The 20,651-nt window shown below is 45.5% G+C and overlaps 1 protein-coding gene across 2 annotated transcripts in view; it reads left to right on the forward strand.

Annotated features, from left to right (window-relative positions):
- The first annotated feature begins 5,347 nt into the window (after positions 1-5,347).
- Rbm14 (RNA binding motif protein 14) overlaps positions 5,348-20,651 on the forward strand; it is a 30,455-nt gene continuing 15,151 nt past the window's right edge. The window contains exons 1-3 of one of the 2 annotated variants that reach the window (XM_057779637.1): positions 5,348-5,773; positions 12,894-14,358; positions 15,099-18,509. In XM_057779637.1, the coding sequence (XP_057635620.1) occupies positions 5,437-5,773; positions 12,894-14,358; positions 15,099-15,306 (2,010 nt within the window). In that variant the 5' untranslated portion in view covers positions 5,348-5,436 and the 3' untranslated portion in view covers positions 15,307-18,509. Of the gene's footprint in view, positions 5,774-12,893; positions 14,359-15,098; positions 18,510-20,651 lie in introns of those variants that run through there. The other variant, XM_057779641.1, reaches the window with a different exon arrangement.

Below are 20,651 nucleotides of genomic sequence, written 5' to 3' on the forward strand. Positions count from 1 at the left end.
TTTTGAGTTGACTTTTTGGTCATTGTACTTTTAGAAACTTTTCACTTTTGACAAAATTTCTGGGACCTACCCCCCACATTAAGTTGTGTGACCCTATGTAAGGTTTGACTCACAGTTAAGGAAGATTTTCCTTAAATCATTATCACACTCAATAAAATAGATGGCTTTGTATATAAATATTAGAATGTATTGTTGGGAACAATGTCAAGGACAAAGTCTATGTTTTTGAGAATTTCATACTTGAGTATCTACCCATCCTCCTGGAATTTTTTTTTAAGATTTTATTTACTTATTATATATACAATATTCTGCCTACATATATCCCTGTAGGCCAGTAGAGGGTACGAGATCTCATTACAGATGGCTGTGAGCCACCATGTGGTTGCTGGGAATTGAACTCAGGACCTCTGGAAGAACAGTCAGTGCTCTTAACCTCTGAGCCATCTCTCTAGCCTCCGCTCCTGGAATATTTTCAATTTGTGGTTGGTTGAATCTGTGTGTGAAAATCTCAATTTATTTACAAACAAAATCTTTTCACTGAACTCACTTAATTTAATCTTACCATTTTGAAAAGCACTACCAGTGACAAAATGGCAGCAATAATCATTTGGTTAGCATTTGAGGCTGACCAGAAAACATATTTCATAAAAAGTATTTCATATGAAATAATTATTAGAAATGCCTTTCAAGTATGAAGGGAATGGCTCAGTGATAGAGCACTTGCCTAGAAATATGTTTAGAGTTAGTTCTCCTGTTTAATAATGATTAGGGCCTTTGTATAGCCCATGATAGGCTAACTGTGAGAGTGAGGGATCTGCCCACTGAAGTCATTCTGGACAGCAGACGCCTCAGCTCAGTATGTCCACTATCAGCGGAAGGAAGAGCCCGTGGTCAAATGTGTCCTGACTCTTAAACAGCTCTGCCTGACAGGACAAACAGCACTTCTAACTTTTCACTGGCCAGAGTGATCACATGGCCATGCCTAACTTAGGTGAAATCTTTGCCATATCTTTGATCTCAGCATTCAGGAGGCAGGGGCTTAATCACTGCATATATATTTTAACATTTATTTATATTCGTGTGTGGGGAGTAGGCGTGTGCAGAAGTCCAAGAACAACGAGGGAATCAGTCCTCTACTCCTACCATGTTGATCCTGGGGCGCAAACTCAGGCCACCAGACTGGTCGCAAGCATCCTTACCAACTGAGACATTTCACTGGCCCTCAAAGGTATTTGTACACTCATGTTCTTAGCAACATTATCCACAATAGCCACAATTTCAACACAACCGAAGTGTCCACTGATGGAGCAGTGGATGAAGGAAATGTGGCACACAAGCAATAGATTATTCTGCCTTAAAAAGGGAATTTTGAGCTGGGCAGTGGTGGCGCACACCTTTAATCCCAGCACTCAGGAGGCAGAGGCAGGTGGATCTCTGTGAGTTCGAGGCCAACCTGGTCTACAAGAGCTAGTTCCAGGACAGGCTCCAAAGCTACAGAAAAACCCTGTCTTGACAAAAAAATAAAAGGGAATTTTGACACACTATGATCTGAAACTTAAATACATTATTCTAAGTACAATAAACCTGGCACAGTAGGACAAATATTTGTATAATTTACTTTCGTGGAGTACTCAAAATACTCAAACTTACAGAGATAAAATCAAATGGTGGTTTCAACGGACTAGAGAGAGAAGATGAATGGGTTAGTGTTAATATGCAAAGAGGTTCTGCGGAGGAAGGTAAGAATATCCTTGAGTAGATGGTGATAATGTTTGTACAACATTGAAAATGAACTTGATAGCATAGAACTGCATACTTGAAGATGGCTAAAATGATCCATTTTCTCTCATATTTTGTTGTGGGATTGTTTCCTCTGAATTGAAAAATGATTCCCTGGCAGGAAAGGGGAGCTCACAAGAAAAAGAATCCCACAAGGGGCTGTAGAGATGGCTCAGCATCTCAGGATGGGGCTTTTATTTCCAGCATCCACATGGCTCACAAACATCTGCAAACTCCAGTTTCAGGGAACATGATGTCTTCCTCTTTGGCTTCCACCAGCACTCTATGCACGTGGTGCACCGACATATACAGGTAAACATTCATACATATAGAAAATCAAAATAGAAGAAATCAACAAGACTCAAGAGACCCCTCCCCAAGGTTATTTATTTATTTAACAGAGGGTCTCATATATCCCAGGTTATCCTACAACTTCTTACCCTACTGCCTCCTCCTTAGTGCTGGTATTACAGGGGTAAACCCCTATGCCCAATTTACATAGTGCTGGATTCGATGAAACACAGGACCTTATGCGTGTTAGTAAGCACTCTACCAACTGAGCTACATCCCCAGCACCTCCCAACCCAAGGTAATTTAGGTGGGAAACAACTGCTAGGGAGGAGAAACCATTTAGATGTAGCTGCCTGCAAGCTGGACCACCTTGATGCCAATTTTATGAGTCATCGCTCATATGAGGGAAGGCTTTTTAGTAGTGCAGCAGCCCAAGAGTCACCTCTGTTCCTTTAAGTAAGAAACCTATGGGCTCACCAAGCTGGACATAGATGGATTTTTTTTCTTTGCTCTGTCTGGGGTAAATAGCAGTCTTTCCAGCTGGGAGTGATGAATGTTTCTCTAGGAGGAGGTAAAATCCACACTATCAACAGGAAGTGTGTGTACTTTCCTCCTTTTCAGCAACAGGTAGTTTAAATATATACTGGCTACGATGATCTCTTCTCCTTTATCAACTAGTAAAAGAATGTGTTAGACACCATCACACTGGTGACTAGGTTTCAATTTAGGCTAAGTGTGGTAGAGCACGCTGCACTGGCACTCCAAGACAGCCAGGTGGATCTCTAAATTCAAAGTCAGCCTGCCTTAGAATTCCAGACTAGCCTGAGTTACTCGGAGCGATATCCTGTTTCTCACAAACAAACAAACAAACAAACAAACAAAATAATAGCAACAACAAAAAAGGTCCAATATAGGAATTTGGGGAGAATGCAAAGATTCAGACCCTAGTGAATGAAAATCAACTTTCTGATCATTTATAGAAAACCTGTTTCACAATATTCTCTATCTCAGTAAATGCCAATTCCAAGCTTACGATTGCGCCATGTCATCTTAGACTCCTCTCACAATGGACATCTAATCATGTATGGCAGGGCTCCAAAGAATCCCAGATATGACCTTTTTGTTTGTTTGTTTGCTTGTTTTTTGAGACAGGCTTTCTCTGTGTAGCCCTGTTGTTCTGGAACTCTTTAGACCAGGCTGACCATGAACTCGAATTCATAGAGATCTGCCTGCCTCTGCCTCCCAGTGCTGAGGATTAAGGGCATGCACCACCACCATCCAGCTTCTGATGGCGTTTTATTCTGCCATGGTAACACCATCTCCTGGATTTTGGCAGTAGGAATTGTTGTTCTCTGTTTGTTTTTATTCATCTTGAGAGCAGCCAGAACATTTACAACCACGAGACCTGTGCTATCACATTGCTTCTGCCTGATACTCTCATAAAGGTTCAGCTTCAGGGCAAAAGATGCACAGGGTACCAGACCACACTGCTCCTTTCTGCTCCATTATTCACTGTGCCTGACGCCCAGCACAGAGGCTTTTGGCTTCCTTGAACCAGCAGACTTGTTCCTGTTTCAATGTCTTTTAGGCTTGTATTTTCTGGCTGCTGCTATTCTTCGGCTACTTCAAGTCTTTATCACTATCTAACATGCTGTATTGCTTATTATTTATTGAATTATTGATACAGGGTCTTACTCTGTAGTCCAGTCTTCTTGACTCCGAAGTGCTGGGATTATAGGGTGAGCTACCACCATCGACACCATTCCGCTTACTGCCTGTTTTCCTTCACTATTCAATATAAACTCCAAGAAAGTTGAAGTTGCCATTTTGCTCAGTGCTTGGCACTATCCATATGGAAGATGTGAAATATGGTGAGTGAAACTATGGACAAGCAGTTAATGAATTTATGCTTTTGATAACTTGTTTAAATTTTTAAAATCTCACGCTGTGGGCTGGCCCCCTTGGCTTCCTGCCTCAGCCTCCGAAAACTGAGATTACAGCAGTGTGCCACTTCATCTAGATTTGTTTTGTTTTTTCGAAACAAGGTTTTTCTGTGTAGCTTAGTGCCTCCCGCCTGTCCTGGAATTAGCTCTGTAGACCTGGCTGGCCTCGAACTCGCAGAGAGCTGCCTGTCTCTGCCTCCCAAGTGCTGGGATTAAAGGCATGCGCCATCATTGCCCAGCTCTTCTTGCTTTTTAAAAACTATTTTTAGGTTTTAATTTTTAAAATTTTATTAAGTTTATGCGTATGGGTGCTTTGCCTGCATGTATGTCTGTGCGCCACATTCGTGCAGTGGTCAGAAGAGGGCGTTGGATCCCTTGAAACTGAAGTTAGCTGGCTGTGAGCCACCATGTGAGTGCTGGGAATTGAACTCAAGTCTTCTCGAAAAGCCGTAAGTGCTAGTAACCAGTGAGTTGTCCCTCTAAGGGTTTCTACATAGCTCTGGCAGTCTAGGACCTCACTATGTCGACCAGGCTGGCCTCGAACAATCTATCCGTCTCTGCCTCCAGAGTGCTGGAATTAAAAGGGGGTGTGCCACCACGCATGTCTCCCTCTTCGTATTTTTTTTAAGCCGCAACTTTTGGCTTCCTTAGGTTAACTGTTCTTCTATTTCATGAAACATTGTACTGTGAAAATCTTCATGCATACAATAAATTGTCACCTCTGTATTTCTCGATCGTAAATTCCATCAGGTTTGAACAGACGCTCAGTTTTCACTGTCGACAAAATCCTTTTGAGCCTCAGCAACCCCAAGTAATGTGCTTGCAAAGAACAAACTACTCAGGGGAGGTGCCTCTCCCGACCGCCGAGCACAGTATCGGGTATCGATCCTAGATCTAGGCGGCTGTCCTGGTGTCTCCCGCCAGGCCTAGCCTTACGGCAGACACGCTTCCACAACACTCGGGTCTGGCCGAGGCTGCTGGAAAGCAGGAGCCCTGCCTTCCCCCAGAGAACAAAGTTTTCCTCGGGGCCCTTCCGGCTAGCCACACCCCGGCCAGAGGCCGCTCTGCGGACTAGGCCTCTGCCGACTCAGCTCGAGCGCGCTCCCTCACCGCCAGCCCTTCTTTCCCCTCCCCCCGGCGGCGGCAGTTGGTCGCGCGCCTCGGTGCCTTTTCCACCCCCTGCGAGAACCAGCGGGCTCCAGGCCCTCTGGGATTGGCTGCATCAAAGGGCATCTTCTCTTAACCTCTTTGATTGGCTGCTGTTGGCGCGGGATGCAGTCTCCAATTGGCTAAGTTAGAGCGCCTGCGCGGCGGGGTTCTCGGTCGCCAGCCATTCCTGAGGAAGACTGCGGGTCGTTCGGACGTTTTGCCTGTCGCTGTAGGAGAGCTCCCGTCTCTCCGGGAAGGCGGCTGCGGCGTCAAGATGAAGATCTTTGTGGGCAATGTCGACGGGGCGGATACGACGCCGGAGGAGCTGGCAGCCCTCTTCGCGCCCTACGGCACGGTCATGAGCTGCGCCGTCATGAAACAGTTTGCCTTCGTGCACATGCGCGAGAACGCTGGCGCGGTGCGCGCCATCGAGGCCCTGCATGGCCACGAGCTGCGTCCAGGTCGCGCGCTCGTGGTGGAGATGTCGCGCCCAAGGCCCTTGAACACTTGGAAGATTTTCGTGGGCAATGTGTCGGCTGCATGCACAAGCCAGGAATTGCGCAGCCTCTTCGAGCGCCGTGGACGCGTCATCGAGTGTGACGTGGTTAAAGGTAACGCGGGAGCGCGCTCGGGGAGGGGACGCGCGCGGTGCACTCAGCCTATTAGCCACGCCCCTTACCCGGGGGGTTGGTCCTTGCGGTTGGGAATGGTGGGGAAGTGCGCGGGAGCGGGGCCTAAGGTGTTGGGGGCGAGTTGGGTACCGCCACCCTCCTCTGCGGTCCAGGCAACAACATTCATCAAGTGGGAGGAGTCGGCTCTGGGCGGGTGCGGTGGCCACTGCTAGGCGAAGCCGCGGGCCTGGGGTCGCGCCAGAGACTTGCGAGTGTATCGGGTTGGGGTTGGGGTGCATTTTTCTGGTTGCAAGGACTTGGTACCAAACTGAAATTGGGAAGTGACGGGCACCAGCCGGACCATGGAGCGGGGAAGATTTCGCCACTTTCCCACTTCCTCTCCACACATCGGTCAGATCCCGGGAAGAGGGAAAAGGCGGGGGCTAAAGCCCCAAGGCCTCCCCGGGGTTTCCTCCTTACGAATGCTCCCAAGCGGAAGGTAACGGGGCCCTTGGTCGTTTCTCGGGTTGCAGTCTTTATTAGTATTGTCTGTCATGGATCTCCTTTTGGGTACCAGAGGGGCCTTTTCCAAATCCATTTGGCTTTTCAATATTTGGTGGGTTATCCTTGATAGTTTTGTGCTTTCCAACTCTCGGGGTCCCTCCCCCACTTTGTGTTCAGTCTTACATCTTACCCGCTGGAAGCCCTGATTTTATTTTTGCATGTGGAAGGGGGCTTTTGTTATGAGGCTTCCCCCCCAGGTAGTTTTTACTTGCCAAGTTGGTGCCGCAGGGCCCAGCTGTTTTATAAGCTTTGAGATTGCAAAGGGGTGTGCTCTGGCTTTGCGGGATGTTGAGAGGCGGACGTGGTGTCTGTTAAACTTGGGCTAAACACCATTCACTCAGTAGTCGTGCTTGAATAATTCTTAGGACAGCTCCCTAGTTTGCGTTTTCTTTGAGGAAATGTCTTTTTTGAGACCCTATTGACTTTCTTAGCCTGGGGTCTTATCGCTTGTCTCCTAAATGCTATTCTTTTTTGTTGGCAAGATTTTAAGGGACAACCCAGACCGGTGTCTGTTTCACTGGTCAGAGTTAACTTTGCCCTGTCATTTTCAACAATGCCACCTGGGAGTGATGTCCTACTCATGCCTTACTTCTGTTGGATTCCTATCTGCTCGTGCCCTATGGGAATAATGAGGACAGGAATAACTGCGGTGGTAGTGCTTGCTCATTCTCATCAAATAGTTCATTTGCTATCCAGGAAAGTAACAATTTTTGGGCCATTGTTGTCTTTTTTATAATGGGGGGTGTTAAAGGGTCATAGGGTGTGCATTACCAGGAACAAAATGTTTGTTCTGCATTGATACTGATTCTGTTTTCCTCAACTCAGGTTATATCTGGAATGATACTTTCCTGCAGTCTTTAAGCATACTGTGGTGCATGGATTTTTGCTTCTGTTTAAAGTAAAAGTGGGAAAGGTCTCAGTTTGGGTACTTGACCAACAAAAGGATGGGATATATGAGTTTTTATGAGAGTTTTCTGTTTAATTGATCTATCTAGTTTCTTTTGTGGTTCTTAGGTAGGCTGGCTACCAGAGTGGAAATCTAGAATCCAGTACCTCAGGGTACAGTCTCTCCGTTGGAATTCATATGAATCAATAAACTTTTTTCTCAGGTGGTAGGGCAGAAATTTGCCTGGCTTAGTTTGGGACTGACATTAAGTAGAAGTGAGGGTGGTGGTTGATAATAACTTTATATACGCTGTACAGCTCTAGGCAGATTCCCTGTGAGAGTTACAAAGTTTGTGCATTTTTCCTTTTAGAAACAAATATAGCAAAACTACACTCTAGACTGATATGACCTAGTCTCTACTTTGATATGAAAGATTTGGTGACGATCTGAAACATACTTCCACTGATGATGTTCTCTTTGGGAATGAAAGCATTTTAAAATTGGGAGTGTACTAGAAGAGACTGGCTCTGCGAAATACCTTTCTCATTTTTGGGAGGGGAGGCTGAGGATAGGCATTTGGTTGAATTGTCAAATCTTTGAAAAGTGCAAAAGCTTTATCTTACACAGAATGGCCAGCTATTTTATTTTACAGGAAAAAAAAAGCATAGTTGCTTGGTTAATTGAGCTTAGGTCTGACTTGTAACAAACAATAACTATTCTCCACAGCTATAGCAACTGTGCACTGTTGGATAGTCAAAGATGGACAGTTTCAGGTCTGAATATCAGAAAAGAAAGATGCCTTTTTTTTTTTTTTTTGGTTGGCTATTCTTTCTCTACACAACTTCGTAAACTTAAAAGCGTTTAGTCTTTGGGAAAACTCAGTTTCTAGTATTCTTTTAGTTTTGGTGCTAGAGAGATTGTGGTGTCATCATAGAAGGTCCTGAAAACATAACTTGTTAATCATATCGCCTCTGTCCCTGCTCAGATGGGGTTTCTCTGTATAGCCCTGGCTGTCCTGGAACTTGCTCTGTAGACCAGGCTGACTTCCATACTCAGAAATCTGTCTGTCTCTGTCTCCCAAGTGCTGGTGCACCACCATCTGCTAATCTTATGCTGTGATTTCCATCAGTAGTTTCTTTGAAAGAAGTTCAGCAGGCAAGAGGGTCTTTGGAGTTCTTCAGATTTCTTTCTGGCTCTTTGTTGCCCTAGTAGTAGTTCGTTTCTGAGTGTTTTTGACAAGTCTGACTTTGGCTACTTACTGCGATTTAGCCCATTTCTAGGTAACAGATTCCCTGGGCTTCTACTAACTGAGGTACATCTTCACACCCCCCCCCACCTTTAGGTCTATTTTATTTTATGTTTATGAGTGCCTGCATGTATGTATGTGCACTACATACAGGCCTGATGCCCACAGAGGTCAGAAGAGGTTGTCTGATCCCCTGGAATTGGAGTTAGGGATGGGTGTGAGCCACAATTTGAGTGCTGGGAACTGATTATACAAGAGCTGCAGGTCTTTTTTTTTTTTTTTTTAAAGATTTATTTATTATGCATACAACATTCTGCCTCAATGTATGCCCACACGCCAGAGGAGGGCGCCAGATATCAGTACAGATGGTTGTGAGCCACCATGTGGTGGTGGGAATTGAACTCAGGACCTCTGGAAGAGCAGCCAGTGCTCTTAACCTCTGAGCCATCTCTCCAGCCCCCAGAGCTGCAGGTCTTGTAGAGAATTCAGAAGCCATCTCTCCAGTCCCTGTCCCCCTTTTGAGACAGTGTTTTATGCAGCCCAAGCTGGTTTTGAATTTGCTGTGTAGCTACAGTCCTGATTTGAATTGCCTCTACTTCCTAGGAGCTTCTATCGTAGGTATGTGCTGTGATGCCCAGTTCACACGTTTTTCTACTATTAGGCTTGGACATTTCCTTATAAAAGTTGACTATATTTGTGTCAGAGACATTCTTCCCTCATTATTGCTTAATTAATTGGGCAGTCATTTGAATTATTCATTTGAAAGTACTGTTTCTGTCCCCCCCTTTCCTTTTTTATAGTATGGGGGGATCAAACCAATGTCCTTACACTTGTTATGTATATGTCATCACTGGCTACATCCCAGTTCATAAGTCTTCTTGTTGTTTTCAAGACAGGGTCTCACTATGTAACACTCACTGGCTGTCCTGGAACTCCTTTGTATGCCAAGCTAGCTGTGAACTCATACAGAGCACCCAAGTGCTGGGATTAAAGGCACTAAGCCCCCACCCCACCCCCACCACGTTTTTAAATCTCGTTTTTTTGGTTTGCTACTATTCAAGCTTTTTTTTTTTTTTTTTTTTTTTTTTTTTGAGACAGGGCTTCACTGAGACTCTAGATTGCCCTTCAACTTCTGGTCCTCCTTGCCTTTCCTCCTGATTGCTAGGGTTACAGGGTTACTACTGTCATATGCTGGGCAGCACTTTATCTGCTAAACTCAAAACCAAGTATAAGGTATAGATGATGTGAGATGTAATTTCTCTTGTAAATCCATTGAAATTTTTCTTAGGTATTTTTCCTAGCTCATTTTTGAATAGGATAAGGAAACAGGTGGGTGGTCATGTTGGTACATGACTTTATTTATTTATTTTTTTAAATTATGTGTGTATATGGAGTCTAGCTAGAGTACTTTAAATCCCCTGGAGCTGGAGTTAACGGAGTTGTGAACCACTTGATATGGGTGAGAGGTCCATGCTCCATGCTCCACCCACTGAGCTGCCTTTAATTCCAGCATTTTGCAAGTCAGTCAGGCAGCCCGGCGGTGGTGGCGCACTCCTTTAATCCCAGCACTCGGGAGGCAGAGGCAGGCGGATCTCTGTGAGTTCGAGACCAGCCTGGTCTACAAGAGCTAGTTCCAGGACAGGCTCCAAAACCACAGAGAAACCCTGTCTCGAAAAAAACAAGTCAGTCAGGCAGATCTCTTATGAGTTGAGGGCTAGTCTGGTCTATGCCAGCCAGGGTTACATAGTGAGGGGAACAAAGAGCAAGAATGCAGCAAGGTTCCTTTGTCCTTCCTGTTGTTTGGTTGTCTCTTTCTACCTTACCTTCCTGCCCCATCTACTTTGAAGCTCCAGCTAACCTTAATGTTTTCTTTTGAGTGGGTGGGTGTTTCTGCTTGTCATTGCATTTCCCTGGTACCTTTGTCTTTCTTGAGGTGAGTGCAGCTTTTTTTTTTTCTTTTTCATTTTTTCTTTTCTTTTTTTGCAGTGTCTTTGTAGCTCTTGTTGACCTCTAACTCACCTTCTGTCTGTCTCACCTCCTGAGTGCTGGAGTTTTGACAAGCTTTACTACACCTGGCCTCTCTGTTTTTAAAGATATCTTAGTCCACAACTGCTATTTTTAGCTGATCAACCTAAACTAGAGATCAGCAATCAAAGGACAATTCAAATACCCTGTGGCTAGGTGGAAAGTAACATTTAGCCTTTCATAATTGTTAAAAAAGTCAGCTTTTGACCATGGGATCATTGAAGACTAGCATTTGTTGAACTGGGAACATCAAGCTTGGTGTTCATCTTGTTCTTAAAAATTAAGCCAGGCATAATGGTGAACATCTTTAATCCCATACTCAGAAGACAGAGATGGTCGGGGGGGGGATCTCTTAGAGATGAGCCTGGTCTAGTCTACATAGTGAGTTTCAAGACAGTTGGAGTCACATAATAAGACCCCGTCTTGACCCCCCCAATATTATGTGTGTGAATGTTTTGCCTACACAGTTAGAAGAAGGTGTGGCATTCTTTGGAACAGGAAGTGATTATGAGCTGCCCATGTGGGTGCTGAGACCCAAACCTGGGTCCTCTGTAAGAGCAGCAAGTGCTCTTGACTGCTGGTCCAGCTCTCCAGCTTTATTTTGTTCTTTGGTCATATTAAGCAGCTTTCAAGTTTATGTGGCATTATGATTTATTAGATGAAAAATAATATTCTCTAGGGAAATAAATCTCTGGTTAGTTTAGGTTTGAAGAATTGTCATAATTCTCCATTATCTTGCAGCCATTTATACCTCACAAGGCATTTCTGTCTTCTTGAACCTCTAATTTGAGGTTAGTAGTATAAATTTTTCTAACGGGGAATAAATGGTAAGTTCTTTAAGATCACCTAACAAGTCAGTGATAATGGATCTAAAGCTGAGCCTTGTAGCCCAGGATCCTTGATATTATATTGTACTTGGCTTTTTGCCTTTTATTTTTTGGGAGGGGGCATTGTCTTCAAATCCAGGAAATGACTTGTTCTATAGGAAGGAATAGCTTAGATAAGTATCTTGGAATGAAGTCCTAAAAGTAAGGATGGCTGTTGGGAGGCCATTCACAGTAATCTATTTTATAATAGATAATAGCCTTAGTAATTCCATCCAGATAACTCCTCATTTCTTGAACTGATATGACAGAGATTGGATTCTGCCTCTTAATTTATGTAAAGTAACCACAGGTCCAAAATGGAGTTAGGGGCAAAACCTTAGGTTCCTTTCATTGTTCTTTATATCCTCTTGATGGCACTATTACGGTTCGTGGTATGGGTGTTATCAAGAATTTCTTCCCCTTTAAGGTTTTTCCTATGTTGTAGATGATTAGGAATCAATATCCTGTCTTAGACTTCTTCCCAACACAATTTACTCAAGTCTTTAATGAGAGAACGTAGGTAGGTGGCTGGTGATGTTGCTCAGTCCTGAACTGGCATGTGTAAGGCCCTTCCTGTGTTCAGTCCCTGGCCCTATCCTTTCCCCTCCCAATAAAGCAAGTGCCCTTTAAGGGTAAACCTGAAAATTTAGTAAACAGTCTTTTAAGGGGAATGTGTTCTTCTGTCCCTTGAAGAAGAAATAGCAGAGAAAGCAATGTGGACTCTGATTCCATTCCCTTATCTTACTGACATTCATAGGGTCTAGCTTCTGTGCAAGTTAACGTTTTTAGTTATACTACACAGTCCTGTCCATGGACCTCCGGGATGAAACAGGGCATGGAAGAGCTAGCTGGGGCTTTGGTCCTGGCATTAATAAATTGATTTACAGCAAGCCTCATAGGAACTTGGAACCTGTTTGCCTCCCAGGATTGTTGAGGGGTCCTGGATGTGAAAGTGGGTGTGAAAACTGGAAAGTAATATGGAAAGGGGAAGATTTCCTAGCAGGAATTCTGTGAATGCTTGCTTCTTGCAGTCACTCTGCTTTTACTAATTGGACCTAGACAAAGAAGTGAGTCTTGCCAAATTGTGAAGTGGTGGTTTTTAGTGTTTTAAGCTCTTAGCTTCAGAGGTGAGTGTTAAGTAGCTAGTTATTAGATGTGCTTGAATTGAGAACATTGAGTAATTGAGTGATCTAGAAATACTTGGTGTATTTGTTTGCTGGTTTATATTTATAGAAGCTGTGAAGATTTTTATCCTGCGTTGTTGTTCATCTTTGCTTTTCTTTTTTCACAGAAAGTTAGTTGATTGAGGTGGCAGGGGGACAGGGAAGAAGGCCGTAGTCAAATGACTGCTTGAGACAGTCAAAAGCTTTGTTACACATCAGCCACATTTCATGGCATACTCATGTAGAGGAGGGTTTGGAGGCCTGGTTGTAGCTGGCAACAGCTGGGTGCTGTTGTGTGTCCAGTTTGGGACCCAACAGGTAGCATGCCCTGCCCCCCTAATTGCTAACCCTCTGTCTGCTGCTTTATCAGACTACGCGTTTGTTCACATGGAGAAGGAAGCAGATGCCAAAGCCGCCATCGCGCAGCTCAACGGCAAGGAAGTGAAGGGCAAGCGCATCAACGTGGAACTCTCAACCAAGGGGCAGAAGAAGGGGCCTGCCCTGGCTATCCAGTCTGGGGACAAGACCAAGAAACCAGGGGCTGGGGATACAGCATTCCCTGGAACTGGTGGCTTCTCTGCCACCTTCGACTACCAACAGGCTTTTGGCAACAGCACTGGTGGCTTTGATGGGCAAGCCCGTCAGCCCACACCGCCATTCTTTGGTCGCGACCGCAGCCCCCTGCGCCGTTCACCTCCTCGAGCCTCTTATGTGGCTCCTCTGACGGCCCAGCCAGCCACCTACCGTGCCCAACCCTCAGTGTCACTGGGAGCTGCCTATAGGGCCCAGCCTTCTGCCTCTTTGGGTGTTGGTTATCGGACTCAGCCCATGGCAGCCCAGGCAGCCTCTTACCGTGCTCAGCCCTCTGTCTCCCTTGGGGCCCCATACAGGGGTCAGCTGGCCAGCCCTAGTTCCCAGTCTGCTGCAGCTTCCTCTCTTGGCCCATATGGTGGAGCGCAGCCCTCAGCGTCAGCCCTTTCCACCTATGGGGGTCAGGCAGCTGCAGCTTCTTCGCTTAACTCCTATGGGGCTCAGGGATCCTCCCTCGCCTCTTATGGTAACCAGCCATCCTCTTATGGCGCCCAAGCTGCCTCTTCCTATGGGGTTCGTGCGGCTGCTTCTTCCTACAACACACAGGGAGCAGCTTCTTCCCTAGGTACCTATGGAGCTCAGGCAGCCTCCTATGGTGCCCAATCTGCAGCCTCCTCACTGGCCTATGGAGCCCAGGCAGCCTCTTACAATGCCCAGCCCTCAGCCTCTTACAGTGCCCAATCTGCCCCATATGCTGCCCAACAGGCTGCTTCCTATTCTTCCCAGCCTGCTGCTTATGTGGCACAGCCAGCCACAGCTGCTGCCTATGCTAGCCAGCCAGCTGCTTATGCTGCACAAGCCACTACCCCAATGGCTGGTTCCTATGGGGCTCAACCAGTTGTTCAGACCCAGCTGAATAGTTATGGGGCTCAAGCATCAATGGGCCTGTCAGGCTCATATGGAGCTCAGTCTGCTGCTGCGGCCACTGGTTCCTATGGTGCAGCAGCTGCCTATGGGGCTCAGCCTTCTGCCACCCTGGCAGCTCCTTACCGCGCTCAGTCGTCAGCCTCTTTGGCTGCTTCGTATGCTGCTCAGCAGCATCCCCAGGCTGCTGCCTCCTACCGTGGCCAGCCCGGCAGTGCCTACGATGGGACAGGCCAGCCGTCAGCAGCCTACCTGTCTATGTCCCAGGGGGCCGTTGCCAACGCCAACAGCACCCCGCCGCCCTATGAGCGTACCCGCCTCTCCCCACCCCGGGCCAGCTACGACGATCCCTACAAAAAGGCTGTCGCCATGTCAAAAAGGTACTGTATGCCCCCCCGCCTCAGCCCCCAGCTGGGGCTTAGGGCAAGGGGCTGAGGTTGGCATGGGAGGGAAACAGGAGCCATTGGCCCCTCACTTGGTCTTCTGTGGGCTGTCCAAGGGTCATGAGGGTGAGTGAACATTTCTGGCCATCAGAGTTTAGGTGGAACATAGTGCTCAGTCTGGGGTGATACCAACAACCTAGGACCAGGAAACGTCACCATTCTAGGATAGCCTGTTGTACCACTGGAGCCACTTTCTGTAGGATTGGCTCATAGCTTTTCCCACTGTCTTAAGCCCATTCCCTGTTGTCCTGGTTTTGGTGGGGTAGATGTGAGAGAGTAGTCCTTTTGGCACTCACTGGCTGCAGGCAAGCTTATGAGGTGCGTTCACCCTGGGAAGTTGGGGACCCTGCTTTTCCTCCGTCGTTCTGTTGATGAACCAAGGTCTTTTTGTACAGGGCCCATGAATGGGGATAGTTTGTTTGGGAATGTAGACCAGAATTCACCTTGACCAGTTTGGAAGGGAGAGAGCTTCAGCAGAGGGCTTGGTTTCCTGCTGACTTGAACCCTTGTTTGATTTCTTGGCCTGGATAGTATGATGAGCCTTCTGACAAGGAAACCAAATGGTTTGAGACAAATCTGATAACACCCTCCCTGTCCCCAATGGCATCTCCCCTAGGCCCACTTGGAGCCCTCCCGTAAACTGTCTCATTTACCAACTGTCTTCTTCTCTCGACTAGGTATGGTTCCGACCGGCGTTTAGCCGAGCTCTCTGATTACCGCCGTTTATCAGAGTCGCAGCTTTCGTTCCGCCGCTCGCCGACAAAGTCCTCGCTGGATTACCGTCGCCTGCCCGATGCCCATTCCGATTACGCACGCTATTCGGGCGCCTATAATGATTACCTGCGGGCAGCTCAGATGCATTCTGGCTACCAGCGCCGCATGTAGGGCCATCCTGGGGATGGGGCGCCACAGGAAGGGAGAGAGAGGAAGAGGTAGGGTAGGGTTCAGACCCAGGTCATCACCACCCTGTTTCATACCTCTCCCAATGGTGATTTTTCATCCCCTCCCTCTACCGTGTGGGCCTTCCCCAGGAGAGGACCATTTTGTATTTGGCAGTAGCCTGCTTTGTTTCTTTGCCTCAGCAGCACATCTTGCTACTGGCTGTAGATCTGCGGTTTTCCCCTACCCTGCCATCTTCCCAGAATGGGCATTTCTTTTATATTTTTATTTTTTTTCCTGGCTCCCTTTATTTTTCTGCGCGATACTTGAGGTTGTTTGGAGGGTGATACAACCTACAGCTGATGTCGGGCGGCGCGTTTTTCTTTTTAGATGTGAGGGAGGCCAGGAAAGGGTTACTTTAACCATTTCCTGTGGGCCAACCTATGCCAGCAGTCCAGGGGGCCCTGACTGTCCTCTGTAGAGACTATTGAGACTGAGATCCGGTTGGGACAGTCAGGTGGTATGTGTCCAGATCCCTGCTTGCCACTGAAGTTTAGCTGATGGTGACTGGCATAGTCCCAATTCCCTATCTGCCCAAGTAGGTGGTGTTAGAAACCTTAATTTTTTTTTCTCTTTTGTATGGACTACAAATAAAACTTGGGGCGATTTGTGGTTTGGAAACCTGGTTGTCATTGTCTTGATTGCATTCAGTGTCAGGTGAGCCAGTTTGACATCCAGGAAGACATGACAGCTAAAGAAAGGCAGCCTGAAGACCCAGAGTAGGTATGGAAAGGTGCTTGAAAGTGGGGTTAAGTTCATTATCATCTTAAATAGCATGCCATCTTTAGAACTGGAGAGCAGATGGATCAGTTTCAGTTGATCACATAAATATTCAGAACAATGCCCATTTTCCTCTGCTTATGTTTGACTAATGTCCATGACCTTTTCCCAGTTCAGGAAACAAAGCAAAAACTACAATCCTATAGGATGGTTCAGGCTGAGATCTGACTGGGATTGGGTAATGGGCTGCCGCCAGTGTTGACAAAGCTAATGAAGCCAGGCAGTAGGCTTGAGTGAGTGTTGAGGCTGGGACCTGGGAAAGAAGCCATAGTGGAGTGGAGGTGATGTCACTATCTGGTATTACCCTGTGGTTGGAGAAATGAGGGGCAAGGAAAATATGAAGCATATGGGGCTATCTGACCATATCGTGTACTTCGCCTGTTGAACTTCATCATGGAGCATCCTTCATGTGTCCTGCCAACTTCGGTCATCACAACACCTGTCTGCATCTATTATGGTTTTTAGATACTGTTTTGCTGGGTTTATATCTGAAGGTATTATAAAACATTCATGAGAAGTGGCTGGGGTGCAAACATAATCAAGAAGGAATGCTGAGATTGAGCAAAGAATTGATATACTTCAGAGCTTGTCTGGAAGAGGGCTGGAAGACCTGGGCAGTTTGAACCAGGGATAAAATGGAGGTTTGAACTTGATGGGTAGATAAAAGAAGACTGGTTAAGTGGAGTGATAACAGAATCCTGATACTCCTTGGGGAAGGATGCTTTAGAGACATTTGGGGGCTTGGTGGATTAAGGTGTGTGCGTGCATGTGTGATTGCAGCTGCAAAATAGATGGGGAGGGTTGTCTCTGCCTCCTTCATTGGCATCATCGGAACTTGGCTGTGACAGTAGTTTGCCCCAAATGTCTTCTTCCTTCTGCCCATCATGTAAAAAATGCCTCAAACTCACAAGTTCTTATTTGTGGCTAACGGGTAAATGTCAGGGAGTACTGGGATCAAAGCTCTCTTATTTGCTTCTCTTTCTGCTCATCACCTTGCCTTCAGGTGCTTTGCTGCTCATGTGGGTAGAATGGAAAGATAGGTTTCTTAATACTTTTCTCTGTGATGGTAGAATGATCTGAGAGCTAAGTTACAGATTTGGTGTGACTGCTCTGGGGGAGTAGAGGGTTGGATGTAGGGCCTGATTGTGGCCTAGGTATTTGCAGTATCTCTTTGTCATTTTCCTTTTCCTCCAGCCCTTGTTCTGCCACAGTCACAATTCCATGGTTCCTGCAGAAAACAAAAACAATCTCCCCCCTCCAACCAGCTTTATGTATTCCCAGGGCCAGTGTTGATCTTTTTTTGCAGCTAAACTCAAAGTGATTTGGTTTATTGGATCAGTCTAACTGTTGGCCATCTTTAGATCCTGATGCCTCGTTGCCCCAGCCCTCAGGGTTCTCATTCAAGCCAGAAGGAGCTACAGAGCTAAATCATTTGTCATTTTCTTTTCTCTTGCAGATTGTTAAAAAAAACTATTTAAATTATTCATCTCTATTAATTCTATAACCCACTCATACTTTGCTTTTTATCGATATCTGAGTTTCAAGTTCTTAAAACTTGGGGAAAGATGGGTTTGGTGAATGGGAGGATGGAAATGTAACGAGTGTTTTGGGGAAATGGATTTTCATCGCATCTTCAGAACATTCAACTTCTACACATAGCATCTCTACATGTTGGCCATATTGGAGAAGTTTTGTTGGTTTATTCCTGGAACAAGACATACACATAACCTTATCAGCCTGCCCTCTTCAGAGGTTTGGCTTTTGTTTTAAATTCTGTTGCCTTGCTGGGGCTCCATTTCTTAAAATAGAGATAATGAGAGAATATCAATGAGGAGCCGGTCTCTAGAAGTGTGCTACTTTTCTATACAACCCCCTTGTGTCCCCAGCTAAGCAGTGTCAGAGTCCTTGCACAGTCTGTTGGTTCTCCAGGCATTTTGTCCTATCAAGCCAAGTCAAGGGACAATAGAGTAGCATGGTAAAGCCATAATGAAAATATATTTACTAGATTTATGGACTGGTGTTATTTAATAGAAATTTGGGTAATAGAGAAGATAAAATAGTACACAGAAAGCTAATATTTATCTAAATTATGTTTTAAAAAGATGCTAAAATAAGGCCTTTTCTTCTGAAAACTCTTAATTTCAGGTCTCCCTCTGGCTCATAATTAAATCTTTATAAAGTTTGAGATGGCAGTGCTTGGGAGCTTGGTCTGGGGTTGGTTGGAGAGAGCTCTGCACTGGAAAGTAGGACCTACCCCGGCGAACTGTTAGAGTTAATGAGCAGTGCTAGGCAAAGGGTGGACCAAGGAGAAGGGGATGTGTCAGTGGCTAGAGAATAATTTTTTTGGTAAGATTTAACTCAGGTTTGAGTTTGAATCCTGACTCTACCTTTTTTTTTTTTTTTTTTTTTTTTTTTGGGTTTTCGATACATTTTCTCTTAACTTGAGCCTTTCCTGGAATTTGTCTGCAGACCAGGCTGGCCTCAACCTTACAGAGCTCTGCCTGCCTCTGCCTCCTGAGTGCTGGGATTAAAGGCGTGCGCTGCTACTGCGCAGTCTGGCTCTTTCTCTTAACTGTGTGATAATTGTACTTCTGCCTTGTTTTTATCATCCAGCATTTTTTTTTTCTTAAATTTGAGACAGGTTGCCACTCTGTAGCCCTGGCTGGCCCAGAATTCAACAGGTAGATCAGGCTGACCTTAGACTTAGCTCTCTGCAGGCCACTGTCTCATGAGTGCTGTAATTAAAGGTGTGCACCACCATACTCAACTTTGTTCTTTTTTTTTTTTTTAAATTGTTTATTATGTATACAACATTCCTTTCATGTTTGCTTGCATGCCAGAAGAGGGCACCAGATCTCATTATAGATGGTTGTGAGCCACCATGTGGTTGCTGGGAATTGAACTCAGGACCTCTGGAAGAGTAGTCAGTGTGCTCTTAACCTCTGAGCCATCTCTCCAGCCCAACTTTGTTCTTTTCTAATTTTTTGTTTGTTTTGAGAACAGGGTCTTAGATGTCTGAGGCTGGTCTCCCAACTTCATGTGTAGCTTAGGATGACCTTAAATTCATATCTGTCTTCACATCCCAAGTGCTACGGTTACTGACATGTACCACCATGTCCCGTTTATATGGTGCTTGGGATGTGAATGACTCCAGGAACGCCTTCATGCTATGAAGGAAGCACTCTACCAACTAAACCGTGCCCTTAGTACCTCGTTTGACATGATCATGGTTCTAAGTATTGCTTAAAAGTCATTTTTTTATTAACCAACTCAGAAATATCAAAAAGTGATAGTAGTATCAAAAAAGTCATTTTTAGTTGGGCAGTGCTGGCACACGCCTTTAATCACAGCATTTGGGAAACTGAGGCAGGCAGATCTGAGTTCGAGGTCAGCCTAGTCTACAGAGCAAGTTCCAGGACAGGCTCCAAAACTACACAAAGAAACCCTTCCTGAGCCGGGCGGTGGTGGTGCACGCTTTTAATCCCAGCACTTGGGAGGCAGAGGCAGGCGGATCTCTGTGAGTTCGAGACCAGCCTGGTCTACAAGAGCTAGTTCCAGGACAGGCTCCAAAACCACAGAGAAACCCTGTCTCGAAAACCCCCCCAAAAAAAAAAAAAAAAAAAAAGAAACCCTTCCTGTCTTGAAAAAAAGGAAGTCATTTTTATATGTTAATGTTCATTGAAACCAAAATACATTACCTCTTGTAATTATTATTCCATAATAGTCTCTAAAGGGGTGAGTGAACATAAAACAAATGAGGGTATGTATTATACTCAGTTACTAAGTTTCATTTCTCGGGGCTCCAGAGATGCCTCTTTGCTTAAGAGTACTTTCTGATCTTGCAGAGGGTCCTGGGTTTGGTTCTCAGAACCTACTTGGCGGTTCATAACAACTCTTAACTCTAGTTCTAGAGAAGCATAACATCCAATGTCCTCTGTGGGTCCTGTACATGGTGCACATAAATTCTCACAGGCTCAGACTCATACATGTAAAAAGAAATTCATCTTAGGAATGAGACAATGGAATCTGGGGACACTGAGCTGACCTGGTGAAACACGTAGTTGTGCAAAGGACTTGGGATATAGGTTTGAATGCAACACAGGAGTCATCTGAGTTTTTGCTGTGAGTGCTGCATAGCAGCATAGCAATGACTTAACCTACTAGACTACACCAATATGGACGACCCCCCATCTCTGGTGACACTATTTTGTGTTTTAGGATGACATTTCTTTTGCTTATGAAAAAATAAAGTTTGCAGTACAAGGGACATCTTGAATGGAATGGAGTAGAAATAATATAGTTAGCCAGTGGAGTTGGAGCGGGCACACTTGGTTAGCCTGTTGGTTCCCTATGGACATCCTTGAAGGATAACTGGGTTTTAATTTGAGCCTTTGTCAAACTTGTGACTCAGTTTTGGACTAGGGGCCTGTTATTTATTAGAAGTGTAAATTATTAGATGGATGTGTTGGGTTGTGGCTATATTTCTAGTACTAGACAGGCTAAGGCAGCCG

This window comes from Chionomys nivalis, chromosome 8 (assembly GCF_950005125.1).
Source record: "Chionomys nivalis chromosome 8, mChiNiv1.1, whole genome shotgun sequence".
Taxonomy (NCBI): Eukaryota; Metazoa; Chordata; class Mammalia; order Rodentia; family Cricetidae; genus Chionomys; species Chionomys nivalis.